At 42.6% G+C, this 18,215-nt stretch overlaps 1 protein-coding gene across 13 annotated transcripts in view; it reads right to left on the bottom strand.

The window, feature by feature from the left end:
* Positions 1 to 3,758: 3,758 nt before the first annotated feature.
* Positions 3,759 to 18,215, bottom strand: part of RAPGEF4 (Rap guanine nucleotide exchange factor 4) — a 283,628-nt gene continuing 269,171 nt past the window's right edge. For 9 of the 13 annotated variants that reach the window (XM_036084822.2, XM_036084824.2, XM_078071000.1 and 6 more), the window contains 3 exons: positions 12,834 to 12,960; positions 8,162 to 8,216; positions 4,905 to 5,046 (listed from right to left, as the gene is read on the bottom strand). In XM_036084822.2, the coding sequence (XP_035940715.1) occupies positions 5,040 to 5,046; positions 8,162 to 8,216; positions 12,834 to 12,960 (189 nt within the window). In that variant the 3' untranslated portion in view covers positions 4,905 to 5,039. Of the gene's footprint in view, positions 5,047 to 8,161; positions 8,217 to 12,833; positions 12,961 to 18,215 lie in introns of all 13 variants that reach the window. The other 4 variants (XM_036084826.2, XM_036084829.2, XM_036084830.2 and 1 more) reach the window with 1 other exon arrangement.

Here is an 18,215-nt window from a genome sequence, read left to right as displayed (position 1 = left end):
GTATGTCTTATCACAAAAAATTAAAAAGTGGTCCAGTGGGACTAAATCAGGAGGAGAGATGGTTTGACTCTGGGTGAGTGTCTGGGTCCACTACTGCTTTTAATATTTACCATTATCCACAATTCCCTCTGCCTTACCTTTAAGCTTGCATAATACAGTCAGTCAGTAAGGAATTAGGGGTGATACTACGTGTCCCCACAATGTGGCAACATGAAGCAATGACCCTGAACTCCAAGGGCTACCATTAGGAATGCAACCCCCCACCTCCAGCACTTCAGTGGTTTACCACTGCTCTTAGTCAAACATGAGGCTCCTTGAAAAGGCCTGGAAGGCCTCGAAGCTCTGAGTCTTCTTAGGTCTCCAGCACGTTCTGGAGCACGCTCGCCGGCGCCCTCTCGGCTCTGCCACAGTGAGCTTTGTGCCCTTCACACTGAGAAGATTATTCCCTGCTTTGGACATATTCTTCTCTCTCTGCCTCGTTAGCATCTTCATCCTACAGAGTACAGGTCAACTATCACTTCCACAGGAAACATTTCCTCACCTCGGGATCAGTGTAAATCCCCTTCTTACATGTCCTTGAACACCAGATGCTTCCCTGGGAGTGTTTTTATATTACGTTTGATTCTTTGATTAGTTTTCTGTCTCCTCCATTAGGTGATAAGCTCCAGGAGAACAGGGACCTTCTAGCTTTTCTCACCATTGAATGCGGAGCTCACAGAGGGCCTGGCACTCAGTAAGTCCCTCAACCATTATTTGCAGTGAAAAGAAAGTTAACTGACAATGTCTAATTAAGTTAGTTTCTTTAAATTAAGTTAAAGGTTTATAAGTCAGTTTATAAGGAACCTGCCCATCTGACACCATGCTGTTCTTGATGTAGGGGTAGGGCCTAAGGGCAGGCTATCCACGGTGGGCAACTTTGGCATGAAGATGATTTTGAGTTAAAAAGCAATCAAACCCCAGCAGATTCAGGAAAAGCTCTTTACCTTCCCCCTCAACTGCCTAAAAGAGGAGCTGCTCCAGGAAGAGGGCTATCACCACACATAACTACGGTATAATATGAACTAAGTACTGCAGACAGGGAGGAACCTAGCAAGCCCTGTTCGATCAAAGTCCTCTCTTTGTCCCATTGCTCCTGAATGGCCCAGCAAACATGTGTTTACCAAACACTTACTATTTTTCATTCTTCCTGAAGATTGCATCCCTTCCCTTTGAAGACCCAGCCCCCTATTCCCTCTTTCTTGGTTCAAGATGACATATATACCTCATTTTGCCTGACTGTCTTTAAAATTTCTGGGGTGCCTGAGAGGCTCAGTCAATTAAGCATCTGCCTTCGGCTCAGGTCATGATTCCAGGGTCCTGGGATTGAGCCCCGCATTGGGCTCCCTGCTCGGCCGGGGCGGGGGGTCTGCTTCTCCCTCTCCCTCTGCTGCTCCCCCTGCTTGTGCTCTCTCTGTCTCTATCAAATAAATAAATAAAATCTTAAAAAAAAATAAAATTTCCTTGTCTGTGTTGGGTATTCCCCCTAAGTATGCCATTAAATTTGATTTTCTCCTGTTAATCTGTCTCATGTCAATTTGATTCTTAGTCCAGCTAGAAGGACTTTGAAGGGCAGAGGAATTCTTCCTCCCCAACATAAAACAGAGAAAATTAAGATCATTCCACAGCAAGAAATGTCAGACATTTTAGATCAGCAGTATAAGGAAAGCTATTCGAGACAGGAGTTCATTTTTACCACACTGCGTATCCTATGCTGATTTTTAAAAAAAATCATAAGCACGTTTTAAAACCAGAATACATTTCTTTTAATTTTCTCACACTGGTGGTCATTGAGCATTGATATTTTAGAGGAAATGACATTGAATTCAGGAGCAATCTATTTAACCTGCATGGTATTCAAAAATTGCTGGAAAAGCTTAGCTCTTTCACATTGTGCCAGTGACCTTGTTAAGCAGGTATGTTAAACACTTACATGTAAAATTTTCTACAGGCATTTTTGGTAAAAACATTCTTTCTTCTTTTTTCGTGTCTTCCAGCAGACCTCATTATCCTTCTTGTGACCCTGTAGGCCTCTCATTTTCTTTTGGCTCATTTGCAAGTTTTAAAATATTAACTGCATCTCCTGCTCCAGGAAAGGTTGTCTGGCTACTACGCTCCATTCTTCGAGTGTGAATTCTTCTATTTTGCCGTTGCTACCTTATTCTCATTGGGAGGAGTAAGGGGGTATGTGTTAATTGTGAATAATGTCGAAGCTAAATTAAAAGATCAAAAGATGTCAGTCACCATAAGATTGGGGGAAAGAGGCTATTAGACATAGGATACCAGGTTGTTTTTTTTTTTTAAGATTTTATTTATTTGAGAGAGACAGAGAGCACAAGCAGGGGGAGAGGCAGAGGGAGAGGGAGAAACAGGCTCCCCGCTGATCAGGGAGCTGGATGCAGGGCTTGATCCCAGGACCCCGGGATCATGACGTGAGCCGACGGCAGCCGCTTAACCGACTGAGCCACCCAGGCGCCCCTAGGATACCAGCTTTTAAGTAAGGCAGGAATAAAGAAGAGTAAACAAGAGCAAGAATGCCCAAGGGATAGGCTATCAGCTTCTTTTCTCAGCTTTCAAAATTATCTAGAAAAAGAAAACTATATAATGGTGAAAATTTGCAGCCAATACTGAGGCCTATGAGACAGTGAAATGCTGAAAAATAATGGCTTCAAAAAAATTTATTCGGTAACTTTTTTTTTTTTTTAATTCTCTAGTAAATTCCAGGCATTATGCTCCACTTGGTGGGAGGGATAACACTGCATAAAACAACACCCCTGGGGACCTTGAACTAGGATATGAATGAACACAGAAAGGCATTTGCCTGCTTTAGCATTTCTCAAAGTGAGCTTCCACTGTGGGATATTAGGAGGGATTGCAGTGGGACTTCTCAGAGCCTTTAATACGTTAATGAATATTGGGAATCATTTCTAACAATGGGGTGTATATTATGCAGTGGCTCCCAAATTTATTTGAAGATACCATCTTGGCTTTGTTTTTTGCTTTGCAGTTGCGTGTCTGTTTTTGGAGGAACAGTTTGTGAGCTTGTGAGACTAGTACAGCCTGGAACACACTCTGGAAAATGCTAACATGAAAAAAATAGAGACATATTGGACTTTAAAGAATTTTAGAAATCTCTTCATCAAATATTTACTAAGTGCTTAAATCACTGAGAAATGGTAGGAGGCCGCATACCAGGCAGTTCTAAAATCATGGCTTTTCATTGTTGCTAATAACCAAAAAAAAAGTGGAACAACCCAAGTGCCCATCAGCTGACAAACAAGTGGTATATCCACATCATCAAATATTATTCAGCCATAAAAAGAGATGAAGTACTGACACATGCTAGAACGCAGATAAACCTTGAAAATGTTACGCCAAGTGAAAGAAATCAGACATAAAGGCTACATATTATATAATCCATTTATACAAAATGTCCAGAATAGGTAAGTCCACAGAGACAGAAAGCAGGTAGTGGTTTCCAGAGACTGGGGGGAGAGGAGAATGAGGTGTGTCTGCTAATGAATATGGGGTTTCTCTCAGGAATGAGGAGAATGTTCTGCAATTAGTGATGATGGTTGAACAACCTTGTGAATATGCTAAAAACCACGGCATTTTGCACTTTAAAAGGGTGATTTTTATAGTATGTGAATTTTATTTCAATTACAAAAATGCTGGGACCCCACTATACCTCCCATATTATAGGAATTGAGAACAACACAACCTTTTCTTGTCAACAATTATATTTAATGAAGATACTAGCTGTTATTTACAGAAGATATACATACATACAATTCCTACACATTAAATGTAGCCTAATTGTGAAAACAGGAAAAAATGTATTCCAAAATTACATACTAAATAAAATAAATAAAAAGTAATCATTTGGCACAATATCTATTATATAGCAAATAAATAACTCTATACCGTTGATTGAGTGAACTATTTACAATCTATTTGAAAGTGCAAAACAATTGCTGAAAATTAAGATATTTGTAATAACATTTAAGTCCAGAAAATATGTTTTTTTTTTTTTTAATCAGTAACAATAATTAGCCAATAGTAAAGGTTTTTAATGCCCAGGAAAATATTTTAATTTTGAAAAATGTTTTGTGCATATTGTGCTCTTTTGAAATGTTCTTTTTTTTTTTTTATCTTAACGCTGGCAATTTTTAGAACCTTGGAGTTTCTTAGTGGAATTCTTATGTATGTAATCCTGATTTGTAAGTTTAAAAAAGTTACATTGTAAACATAAATATTATTCTATATATCATTCAGAAATTACAGACCAGTCCTCCCTAAATTACATAAATAGCCATAATGTTTTATAGTAATGTGGTGGGGTTTAATTCCTTCAGAGGTAAGCCTATGAAGATGCTAGAATACAGCTTATGATTTGGATTTACATGATTCCTCACCACCTTCCAAGAACCCCCTGCTCCAAATCAAGGTGTTGAGATAAAAACTGTGAAACTAGACCACCACGGATATAGCCAAGTAAACCCTATTTGTAGCATATCTCCCCCTGCCAACTCTCTGAGAAAAATCGTCAGGGGCTTGCTATGTCTCTTGACAATGGTATTTCTACCAAACTCTTCATGTGGGACTTAATTTATGTTTCAGCAAAGAGGATAGCACAATTAGAAATAAAATAGGATGGCTACAAATTGGGGAGTCCTAAGCTAGAGTGTGAAGGCTTTATGCAAGTCAAAGAATTTCTTCTCTTGTCAGGACGCTGGTAAGCTGTGGCCCTGAGATGTCTCAGGGTGCGTTTCTGCTTGTTTTGTAGAATTTTCTAGTGACAAGACAGTCAGTAGTAGCGTAAATGGCATTTTTGAAAAACTGTGGACTGGAGGCAAACCATTGTTCTGGGCACTTTAAATGTCTATGGTCGACGAGGCTCTAATCTGTGTGACATCTGTGATAAAGTTCTCTGGTTGTCAATCACATTTAATTGCCGTACATAACTCCGGACATCCTGATGGTTCTTATTAGCTTGAGCTGCATCAGGATCTGTTGAAGGAGAAAAGAGCAAATTGGCATTGTGTAATATATGCATATAAGATACAGCTTTATTTCCTCCAATTACTTATTACATTTATCATGGATTCCAAGGTTCCATTGCAACCTTTCAACATACCATATTCATTGAAATATGTCCACTTGGATATTCCATCTCCTCTCTCCCACCCTTTTCTTCCCTGGAATCATCTATTTTGATCATTTTCCTTTGTATTGCATGTTGTAAAAAAAAAAAAAATGGCACCAAATAAAAGTGAAAGCATCACTTGATGGCCCCTGGTTATATATTAAAATTGCTTCCTCTTTCCATCCCACCTGGGTCTCACACTCAGCTCTCTGCCCCCTTTGTTACAGACAAGACTAATGTAGTTTTCGTTAGCTCCTAACAAAAGCGCTTAACACCTGGGCTGAACTGAAACAAGCCAGTGAGATTAGCAAGTCTGACTCTCCTCATTACTTGCATCCTGTACACAGCATTCCTTCATTGATGTGTGCTTTTTTAAAAATTTTTTTATTTTTTTAATTAACATATAATGTATTATTTGTTTCAGGGGTACAGGTCTGTGATTCATCAGTCTTAACACAATTCATAGCGCTCACCATAGCACATACCCTCCCCAATGTCCATCAATCACCCAGCCACCCCCTCCCTCCCACCCCCCTCCACTCCAGCAAGCCTGCGCACATGGGCTGAAGTCGTAACTTCCGCTAGACCTTCAATTCCCTGATTCTACTTGTTCTGAAATCCCAGTTACTATTCTATTCTCACCTACTCCCCCAACGCATGTGAGCATGGGAGCAATCGGAAGTTAACACCTTTCTCTAAAACCGGGCTGAAAGAAGCATCAAGTGCCCAGAGCCCTCCGCAGAGATCTACGTGAATGAGGAAGGCCAAATCTGACAGTGGTGAACTGGAAACACCGCTCCCTTTGGAAGTGACTCCTCAACTCCCGCACGCTGTGGCCACATGCCAATCTGCACCCCAAGTTGCCAGATCTTCCTACTTTTCTAGAGAAATGAGAGGTCTGGATTTCTTTCCTGGGAACTCCCTCCATTTCTTAACATTGTTTCCAAACAAGAGGGGGAAAATGCTCTGGTTGGACCCAGCACCTGTGCTGTGGGCCACGGGCCACCTCTGCCCCCTGGATCACCAGCGCGGGGCTCTCATCTAGCAGGGCACTGGGAGTGGCCGGAGCCGGAGTCTAGACTCTGGGCCAGGGTTCTTCCCCTCCTAACACACCGCCTTCTGCTTAGATCCACGCATCACTCCCAAAGACAGTTGGAATGCCATCTGCATCAGGGGTGGAGGGTAGCGGTGCAGGTCTGAACACAGAAAAACAGAGAGAAGATACAAAGGCCCCTACTCACTCTAAGAAGAAACTCATCAGTATAATTATCACACATAAATAATACCACAGTGTTTAATTCCTCGCTTTTCCCTGGCAGTGTACCCTACATGTACAATATACTGTAATTACATTGTACATATCCCCACAATGTTTACGAATCTATTCCTATAGCTTTATCTATAGACTGTTGACTTCAGCGCTGAGCAGCTGTTGTTTACCAGCCGTTACTGATAACTTCAACAAATGCAGTGGGTATTTTATGTATAGATATATAATTCCCCATCCCACCCCTGCCGACTTCTCTAGGAGAAGATGTAGGTGAATGTAGGATGTACTTCCCAAGAGGCTGATGGAACAAAACAGAGTCTATGGCAGTTCTTCTGCTCTTAGATCTCATTGAGAACCTTCTCAAGGCTATGAACCCTCTCAGGCACAAAAATTTTGTGTTTAATTTCAGGAATTTTCTGGACGCCCTGAAGGGCCCTGGATTCACCGGGCCTCGTTGTAGACTGACATCACTTCAATATTCTCATATTCACTTTATAACAGCTTGAAGGCCATGTCTTTACATAGACAGTAAATTACAAGATGAAGAGATATGAGACACCCCAATTCTTCTAGAATCCACACAGCAATAGTTGACGATGTACAAGACTATTCTCACTTTGGAAGGAAGAGGAGGCACAATCATTTGAATAAAAATTGTAAAGGTCTACTTGCTCCCCAAGTAAAGATTATTTTTCCTAGATCCGCCCCCCCAACCCCGTACATTAACAAATGAACATTTAGCAGGTCTGGCATCCTGTGTTAGCAAACCCTCACTTTGGGCCAGGCCTGGGCTAGGAAGGGTAAAGATAGCTCTGATTCGTGAGTTGAGAAACTTTTAGTCTCTTAGCACAAGGTTTACTGGGGGCGGGGCGGGGGGGATGTTACCGGTAGGCCCAGTCACGTCCATCTCAAATTATCATGTTGGCTTAATAAGCCAAATGACTTCAAGTGACTCATACAATGAATTTAGCGAAGAACTTTATAGGGGCCACCTTCTGACTCCCAGCCCAGCTCGAGGGAGCCAAAGCTCCATCCCCACCCCAAGTCTCAGCCCAGGAGATGGTAGCACTGGTCGGGCACGATGATTTGGTGCTGTGATGCAACTTAATCCCCACCAGTTTAAGACTGCTATTTATTAGTAGTATTAGTTTTATATTAAAGCATTGTATGGTACCCGTTATTGTGCTGTACATTCCGATTTAGGAAGAACATCTTAAATTCACCCGGGAATACGAGAAATATAATATGAATTCCTGCTATGAGAACTTTTGTAAATGTGTTACACACATGAATGCATTCTTGCAACACCCCAAGAGACAATAAACATTATCTTTCCTGGTTTATAAACGATAGAACTGAGTCATCAGGAATGGATGTGAGTTTCTCAACGTCAAGCAGTGAGTCATAAAGAGAGTTGGTCTGAGGTGGGATTTATTGGCAATCATGTCTTAGTTGTCTCTAGCCACACTACAAAGAGCACATTTATTCTCTTTAAGATCATTCATAAAATAATATTCCTATGGTTAGTTTCTAGTTTTACAACTAGAAAATCCTTCAACTCAAGGCCCCTATCCCATGGCAATTCACGGTCCAAGCTGTCCCTGACACGATCAGATACTGTCCAGACTTCTAGAGTCTCTCCGTAGCCTCATCGGAAAGGACTCAATGACCCAGGCCTAGATTGTAGCACACAGCGGCATCTCACTTACTGAAGGCGTGGCTCCTGCAGTACCTCACTGTTCTGGCAGTATTTGCAATCATGCGCTAAAAAGAGTAAAGAAAAAAAAGAAAGAGTGAAATGCAGGCAAGCTTAGCATAAAATCCATAAAGGAAAACAAACCATTATTTATTTCGGTAATACCTGGGACCATGAAAAACAGCCTGTTCTGAGACATTGACTATCTGGGGGCAACCGGCTGATGTATCACTGGTTTAATGACTTGAGAGAGGCACAGAGTCACACGAACGAGGCGCTTCTCAGATGAGGAATATCCATGGCATAATTCTAGTCCAACTGTTTGGTTGTGCCTCTGACATAAACATCAGTCTGTTGTTTCTGAGACTGTATCCTACCCCTTGGGACTAGTTTTCACCATCCCTTCTGGAGGTCACGGTGAACTTTTGTTAACTATCCGGGATTTGGAGAAGGGTTAGCTTGTCAAGTTCCTCCCAGTAAACAGGACTCTGTAATGAGGTATTAAATTCCACTGACTGAATGCAATCAAACTATTCTACCTATACATGTTTGTAAACACTGCATTACAGACCCTTCTAAACTTCCAGTGAATGTGTTTTAGTGTTAATCTTAATTATTTTATTTCCTCCCTCCTTCCTTCCTTTTTCTTCCTTTCTGATTGTCACACTAACGTGCACATTTTAGAAAATAGGAAAATGCAGAAAATGTTAAGAGCAAAGTAAAAATCACTTAGACTATCACTTCACAGGGTCACTTCATTAATATTTTGGTACATTTCCTTCTAATGCTTTAAAAATAAATATGTAAAAGCATCTTTTTCAGACAACTGAAGTCATATTTTACACACATCTTTCTGTTCTGATAGAAATTTTTTCACTGGCATTGTGACTGTTTTCCACACCACTTGCATTTTAAAACATTTAAAAAATGAGTTGGTATTCAATCTTATGGACGGATCATAATTTATTTAACCTTTGTTAATTTCGTCATTAAGTGATCCTCTTAGTTTCCTGGTAATGTTTTGGTTGCCATAAAGACTTATAAGAGAGTTTTTTATACTGTACTCAACTTAGTTTAAGACAAAAGAAGAAAAATAAAAGAAAAAAAGACAAAAGAAGAAAGAAGGAAAAAATAGGAAGGACAGAAACATGAGGAAAAACATCAGTGAGACCCACCCACCATTTCTCAGCCAGGATGTACATTTCTTGCTCAGGATATTTTAATAGTAGCTGGGACCCCCAGGCTCTGTGTATTGTCTCAGGACACCTTTGCTGCTCAGACTCTAAAGGGGGTCCCGCAGAGATGGTGGATTAATTCTAACACTAGCAGAAAATTGATAAGGCTCCAGCCAGGAAAAGAGATTTTCTTATCTCTGAGTGCCTATGTAATTCCAGTCCTTGCTTTCTTCCCTCATGGACCCTTGGCTTGCCAAAGTATAGAAAATGACTTCGAGAAAGCTTCTGTAATTTTAAAAAACAAAACAAAAAACAAACAAACAAACAAAAAACTCCAGTTTGTTTGGCAGGAAAAGAAATTCATAGAAGAGTCAAAGCTTCACAAATATGTACATGTGAACACCAATAATACCCTGCTGAATACTACTGCTCTGAGGACTCTGAGGACTCTGGAAGCATTACATGACATGTGTCTGCACCGGATAATTTCTCCTACACAAAGAGGCAATCGGAAAAGTTTGAACTTCGTTTTCATAAAGGGTCCTAAAAACCAGCATGTCTGTCGATCAGCATGAGAAATATATTACAAATACCTCCAAGAAAATATAACATACAATGTAAAATTAGCCTCTGCTATATGGAGCCCTGAAATACACAGGAACCATGATAATTTTCCTGCTAATTTACTTTAAGTTGTTTTTTCACTTCTCTAGGCTTTGCATCCAAAGGGCACAAGTATATTCCATGTAGAATTATTGTAATTCTTCAGATATTGAATGGAGTGTAATTACTGAAAACCCCGGGAAACGCCGCCAGTGTGCCCCTCTGAAGAATAATAAAACAATTAGCAGGGGTCAGAAACCTCTTCCTATACCATTTTGCAGGGAGTAATTGTTCTGCTTTTTAGTTTTGAAAGCTAAAACATTTCATTCTGACTTTGGTTTTAGACTACTCTTTACAGCTATACTCTGAGGCTTCATAATTTTTAGCTCATTATGTGGTTTAAAATGTGAGAACAATTGTTTAAATCAGTAATTTCCAGCTCTGGAGTTCATTCTACCTTTCTAAATCTTTGATTAATTTTAACAATGGTTTTAATTTTGACGTATCCTTTTTAATTGTACTCAAAGGTAACTTCAGTTTAACTTTGAAATCCAAATCTGGCTTTGTGATGAGGCCCATTGTTTTCCTTTGTGAAGTCTGCATGGTCACGCTGTCCCACATAAACCCTGGCAACAGTGCCTGAGCATGCGTGAACCCCACTGGCATGGCCAGGGGACGCATGCTTGCAGAACGCTTTCACACGGCTGAAGAAGGGTTACCTGGATACTGGAACTCCACCCACTTTTGCACCCATTGACACCTGCACCTACAAGGCACTCCCAGGGGGTGGGGGGGGTGTTGCTGAAAGAAGCTTCAGAGGTCCCCTTCTTCAAGTGTCTACAAGGTGCAAAATGTCTTTTAGGGCCTATCAACAGCAGCTTCCCACTGTTTGGATAGATCCACTGAGAGCTACTCATTCCTGCCAAGGGCAGCCCCTTTCATTTTTACACATCTCTTGACTATTAGAAATTTCTTTATCATTCTGAATCAAAGCCGGTCTGGTCTCCCTTTGCTTTTTGCCCGCTGATCCTAGTTGTGAGCTCTGGAGGCACAGCAAACACATTTAGTTCCTTCTTATCAGGACAGTTCTTCAAACACTTGAAGACAACCACTGTGGACATCTTCCCACCCCCCGAGTCTTTTCTGGTTCCATCTAAATATTGCCAATTTCTTTAACAATTTTCAGTGTAACAATTTGACAGTTTAGGGTCTCTTTAGGGCAGTCTCTAGCATGGTGTCCTAGATTAAGCAAATCAGAGTGCAGAAGAATGATTATTTTCCTTCCTTGGTCTAGATGATGCTACACATCTGAGTCCACGATGTAAAAAAAGTCACGTTGCTGACATCTGTTGAACTACCAGTGAATTAAACCTCTGAGCCTATTTCACTGAGCTGCTGTTTGGATGAAACCTCCCTCTCTGTCGACGTGCAGTTGCTTTCTTGGACCAAAGTGGAGGATTTTGCATTTATCTAGTTAGAGTCTTTCACTCCTTCCATAGACTTAAGCCTTACATATTGTTTTTGACGGCAAACAGCCATTTATTCACTGGTGTTTTCAGTTAAGGTTGGCAGGAACGAAGGTTAAAGAGACACTAGCTTGGTTATCCAACTGCCACAGCAGGGATGAAGCCAAAGATTATACCCGAGGTTTCGTGATCCTGCCAGAGCTGGTTGGCCTGCCTTGAGCAGGCCAGGCAGCTTTGCTATGATGCCGGGCCAGTGGGAAAATACTTGATTGCTCCAAGGCAGAGCTTCCCATCTTTTTTCCCATCTCAGCAAACCTGAGGTTTATGACATACTCCCTTTAGCAAGTGGCTTACGAGAACAGCAGTTTGTAATCTGGGGGCAAAGTGAGGAGAATATACTCCTTTAGAAGGTGCTCTGAACCAGTGTATGTGGACAGTGTGAACCCCACTCTCCACACCGGAACTGATTTCCATGGGCCCCTGCCCCTACTGGGAATCACCACCTTAGAGTCCGCTCAGCAGATGGCCCGCAATGGCCCTCACCAAGAAAGTAGTCCACAGTTAGAACCTTGCAAAAGGTTTTAAATCCCACACAGCCACCGTTTTTCCAGATACCCATGCTAGGTCTAGGTCTTCAGAGTTTATTTGCACAAATTAATATGTTCATCAGTTCTTCATCTACAAGGCTGGGAGATGGGCCCAAATGAAGGCTGATGAATCTCCCTCAGGACATGAACTCATGGAGGGAAGCTCAGGAAGAAAAAAGGAGGTAGCAAGCGAAGGACTCTGTACCTACCCTCATGTGTTTATTTCTTTAGCTGAAACCAGAGTGACTCAGAAGCAAATGTCCTTCTTGGGGCCTGGCTTACAGAATGACCAGTACAAAGAGCCTGTCCACGGGAAGGGGCTGTCTGTACTCCAGCCTGGCATAGGCCTTGAGGCTACGGTCCCAAACACAAATTTCCCTCCAGCTCCGATGTAAGTAATTCCCCTCGAGCCCAATGAAGGGTCTGAGGGGCTTCTTCTCAGACTGGGCCCTTGGGCCTGGGCCTCCCTGTTTACCCTTCTGTGGCACCCTGCCTGCGGGAGCGGGCTGGCCAACTTACACCTTCACGCCTCTCCAGATAAGTCGATGGCCTAGCAGGCCTTTACAGCTGTCTCCAGCTTCTCTGGCCACCTCTGAACTGATTTCTGTCCCCCTGTCCAGGATTTCCCTGAGCTTTCCTCTCCCCGAAGAGGAGCAGACTTTCATGTCTGTTTTTCAAGTTCAGACCAGCAGGCCCTGCAGCAACGCCATCTTGCCCTGTTACACTTTCCTGACCTCCCTCCCACACGCAGACAGCTGCCAGAACAGCCTCTTTCTTCTGAGGCCATGCTGCCTCCCTGCTCTGAGGCCTTTGAGAAGTTGCTCCTGGACTTCAGGCCTCCTCTAAATGCCTACCCTGAAAAGTTTTTATTTTTCCTTCTCTTGCCCCTTGAGATCTTCGCCACCCGTGTTCTTCATGTTTCCCACATCGCCTCTTCTTACTTCTGCCCCTACGGATTGGACTCTGCCCCCATCTGCACGCCTATCAGGTAAAGAATCTCAGTCAATTATTTCTTGCCGAGCATGTGTAAAACCACACTACATCACCTGATTATTTTACTCACATCCTCATATATTTAGGACAGGAGTTTTTTTCCACAAGATTTAGAAATATATATAGTCCCTCACATACAAAGATTGTGCCCATGATAGCAACCAAGTAGAATTAAGTGCACGGTAAGGACCAGAGATAAGAGACAAAAAGGCCCAGGAGCTCAGCCAGCCTCCACTATATGCATCACTGAGAAAGAACCCTGAGCCCTGTTCCCTGGCTATGGATCTTTAATATCCAAGATGTATGTGACATACAGATATACACATGTAATGCACATGATGCTCATGGTATATTGTACATCTCACAGCCACAGGACATCGTGGCTCAGGTGCCTGTCCAGGCACATGCAGAGTATTGCGCATCTCTGCATTCAGGAAAGGACAATGAAGGGCAGGCACAGCACCACAGAGAGCAGGGGAGACAGAATAATGTCCAGTCTGGAACAGAAGGCTAAGGGAGTCATCTTGCATAAACTATCAGTAATGCAAAATGCCTGGAACATTCTGCTTAATCAAATTTTCTAATAAAATAGAAAACACTTTTGGATTAAATCTGTTATACAAAATCCTTTATTTTTAAATAAGATTTTAATTTATTTATTTAAGAGGGGGAAAGAGAGAGTGAGCAAGAGCGCAAGAGTAGGGGGAAGGAGAAGCAGAATCCCTGCTGAGCAGGGAGTCTGACACAGGACTCAACCCCAGGGCACTGGAATCATGACCTGAGCCAAAGGCAGAGGCTTAACCAACTGCGCTACCCAGGCGCCCCTATATAAAATCCTTTAAAAATGCTTCAGAGGAAAAAAAAAAATGCTTCAGTGTATTGTCCTATCTCACTAGGTCCAATACTGGAATATGACTAGGTTATTCTTTTATTCAACAAATATTTTTTGCATACTTATGATGTGCCAGACACCTTTTTGGGTGCTGGAGAAATATCAGTGAACAAAACAGATAAAATACCTGGTCTAGGACACTTACATTCTAGTGGGGAAGAACAGACAATGAAGAGGCAAGTAAAGGTTGTCCCAGATTATGAAGCCAGCTGTCAGGGCAAGGTTATCTCTCTGAGAATGCTGGGTGTGGAAGATAGAAGAATGTTCAAAGGATAGTCAGGAAAGACCACTCTGGGGGAGCAGACACATGAGCTGAGACCTGAATGACGAGAAAGAGTCAGACAGGTGAAGACTAGCAGGGAGACAGTTTCAGGCAAAGGTAACAGCTAGTGCAAAGGCCCTGAGGCAGGAAAAAAAAGAAAGAAGGTTGGTCTTGCCAACTTGGACTGAGTACAGAGGAGATGAAGTGTGAGGTGAGGCTGGATGGTGCTCAGAGTAACAAGTCTGGATTTGATTATATTATGTTGTTGTATTTAACATGGTTTTGTTTTCCTCCTGATATAGCTGCGTGAAGTTACCTCTTTGCATTTTGCTTTTGGACATCTCTTTTATTATTATTGTGAACTAGTTCTTATATCTTTTTTTGCTTTTAATATTTCATGTGTTTATGCTTTCATCGTCTTAACAGTGTATAATCTCCGAAAGGCCAAGGATTATTTATTGGATTTCTTTGTATTTCCTAGCAAAATCCTTTGCCTGAACAGTCAACAGAGATTGCATTGCTTTGAAACATATCTTTTGGAAAATCTACATTTAGCCCGGTTTGTGAGTTCTATATAAAGAAATAAACTTTCAAAGTCCTCTTGTAGATTTCTATTGTGCTGGAAAGTTCTGCGAATTGGATATATCTGAACATTTCAAGTTTTACTTGGAGATTCTTTTTTCCATTGCTTGATATAAGCCTAGTGCTTTCTCCATGGATCTTGCAATAATATTATTGGTGATAGAAAACATACCGTTGTTAATTATGTAATGCCATAATTATTGACACAAAAATAAAAGGATTCAAGGCATTTCTCTTTCCTCAATGAATTAGCTTCTGTTAATGTTTCCAGAAGTATAGAAGCTTGCCCCATGCTTCTCATTCCAAATAAAATGACCATCTTAAAATAATGTTCATAAATAAATACACCTAAATATGGGTATGTTTGAAATAGAACCAACCTCCTAATCCAGTAGCAACCGTGGCTATCAGCATGCTTTATGCAGCCTGGGATAGTGGCAGCCAGCCAGCATATTATCCTCTAATCCATTGCTAGTCTACCTCCTAAATGTTATAAATATTCATGTATGCCATAGAAAGCTACAAAGGGCTTTATTCAAACATTTTTTTGAATACTCCTTTATGTTTTTTCCAAATGAAAGAATGTCTGCTTTTTTTTTTCCTTTGCATAAGGATCAGAGTGTGAATTCTCTTTTGTTCATACTCATAAATCCTTAAAACCAATATGCAACAAATTCTCTAATCCTCATTTCATACCTCAAGGCTAAAAAGGTTCAAAATAAAAATACTTAGGGCTGGCACAGTGGTTCGCGGTGTCTGTGCAGTGCTGCCACCAAGAACAGGCATCTGTGTTTCTGGCTACCCCGGTGATTTCTGTCCCTGGCAGGGGCTGCCTCCGGGGAGACCGCCTCCCAGCCCCACAAAGGCGGCCAGCGCGGCTCACCACCTCGGCCTGGCGATGAATGACTGGGAAATGGCGTGGATGCCAACCTGAAGAGAGCTGTCTCCTTCCCCGAGACATACGCGGGCAGCAGCAGCCACTGGTGGGAGTTGTAAGTGGCAGTGGTGGCGCTCTGGGGGCGGGGCGTGGGCAGTGGGGGCGGGGCGTGGGCGGCGCTCTGGGGGCGGGGCGTGGGCAGTGGTGGCGCTCTGGTGGCGGGGCGTGGGCAGTGGGGGCGCCCTGGGGGCGGGGCGTGGGCAGTGGGGGCGCTCTGGGGGCGGGGCGTGGGCAGTGGTGGCGCTCTGGGGGTGGGGCGTGGGCTCGTTTACGGGGAGAGAAGGTTGGAAAGCTGACAAGTGCCAGGTGGGTCCAAGCCAGGTTTAAAAAACACAATCAAGTCTTTTTGAAATTCCATGTCATTTTCCAGTAACATCGAACTCACAAAAAGGCAATCGTGAAATTAAGCTTTCTCACGGTGTGACTTACCAAATGAAATAAAGTTTATAGTTGCTGGAGGGGAGCGTTAACAGTTCTCTTTCAGTATCCTTTCTCTCTTCTCTTTCATAGTAGTAGGACGCCCTAATTTTTAGTGGGGTATGTGGATACCCCAAATAAGGGCCACATGTCCTAACTTTCCTTTCATGTGACTAAGTTTCTGGCCAGTCAAAGGTGAACCAAATGGTGAGTGCCACTCCGGGTCACGTCCTTTTAGGGAAGAAGCGTGTCCTCGCCTTCTCCCTCTCCCCTTCCCTTCCCTCCACCTGACATGGCGTGACGGTGGTCTGCCATCTTGTACCGTGTGGATGGAGAAATGGCAAGAGAGGAGAAGCCTGGAACCTTGACCGCTTCGGGAGCCACCACACTCGCTCGGACATTCACATGGCAAAGAAATATACTGAGCTTGGGTAAGCCATTGTTAATTCAGGTTTCTGCTATCACAGCGGAACTGCTATCTCAGCCGTTCAGTTGCTTTTAAGTTAAAGTGTAATCTTTCTGAGAGTGGGGTGTGAGAAGTAGGGTGTGAAGGGTCTCTCCTCACAGTGAGGCGTGTAAGAGCCCACTGCTGTGGGCATGGAGTGGAGAAATGGGGGAGGGGAACTCTCTCAACAGCCATCAGATACGACTCTTCCTTTGAAGGTTATGCATGCCACACCAAGATCTAAAAGCCCAGAGGAAACAACTTTCATTCTCCTTGACAGATATTTTTGCTATCTTGTTTGTCCTGTTCCGTTCACTTTAATGATCAAAAGTTCTAAAGCTCAGTCAACTCTTTAGGAAACTCTGCCTTCTACGCCTCTGTGCACATGTATATTTTATAGTCAAATAGTTGGCTTAGCTATCCCTTAGTCTGCATTTCTGCATAAGTGATCTGGAAGGTTCTTTACCTATTTGCTAAATCTTTCATTTCTGGAAAACAGGTTTTGAGACATCAGGGAAATATGTTTAATTCTCCATACTAATAAGTGAACAAAGAATGTTTTTTTACTTTGATCAAAGCATTATTAAACTGACAGTATTAGAATGCTCGTATTCTGCCCCTGGAGGGGAACACTGCTGAGGAAATATTTGCCCTCTAGCACAGGGTGTCTTTGAAGAGTGTGGACTCCTATGCTCTTTCCTAACAAGCTTAAGGCATGGAAACCAATTCCCCAGCAATTGCTGGACTTCTTCACTGGGCCGGGCTTGCATTAAGCTCATTCCCAAAGCTGGATGGTGTGATCCTTACAGATCACTGCAGGATGTTTCTAGCTCTCCTGGAGTTGTGTATACCAGCTGAATTTCAAGAAACAAGTAGAAGAACCATTTTCTGAGAAGAATTCTGTAGCACTACGTATGGCTTAAAGGAATACTTATATACTCTGGACTGATCAACAATCTCCAGACATAGATGGAGCAGGCAGGACCCCCATTTTCTGTTGGGGAAACTGACCCACAGAGAAGTTAAGAGGTCGCTACAAAGGAATGAAGCTGAGAACCAAGCCTCATGTTTCCTGAACTCCCCAGTCCTGAGCTTTTCCTGCAGATCCATATTCCCCACTGCAAACCATAACCCAGGGCAGATGCTTACCCACACAGAGGTAACACTGTAACAGCCCAGCCATCCAGGCCTTAGCCAGAGGACTTAGATGACAATGGAGCATTCCATGAACTTGCACTGTGTAGCTAAAGATAGGTTTTGGCATGACCTGCTTTATTGCTTCACAGAAGATAAGAAGATAAACGGCAAAGTAACTCCTGCCACATCACAGCTTTTTCTTTTTCTCTTTTTTTTTTTTAAGAATTTATTTATTTGACAGAGAGAGACACAGTGAGAGAGGGAACACAAGCAGGGGGAGCAGGAGAGGGAGAAGCAGGCTTCCTGCTGAACAGGGAGCCTGATGTGGGGCTCGATCCCAGGATCCTGGGATCGTGACCCGAGCCGAAGGCAGACGCCTAACGACTGAGCCACCCAGGCGCCCCCACAGCTTTTTCTTGATGAGGGGAGCTGCAAACTACCAAATATATGCCAGTTCCACATCTGTTACTTTTTAAAAATTTGTTTTTGGTTATGAAGAGTCCCAAGTTCCTTCTCTGAACTTGGGCAAACTTTATTTATTTATACATTTAGGTGAATACTCCGTAAAAAG

Source organism: Halichoerus grypus, chromosome 4 (genome assembly GCF_964656455.1).
Source record: "Halichoerus grypus chromosome 4, mHalGry1.hap1.1, whole genome shotgun sequence".
NCBI classification, from domain to species: domain Eukaryota; kingdom Metazoa; phylum Chordata; class Mammalia; order Carnivora; family Phocidae; genus Halichoerus; species Halichoerus grypus.
This window is presented reverse-complemented; position numbering and strand designations above follow the sequence as displayed.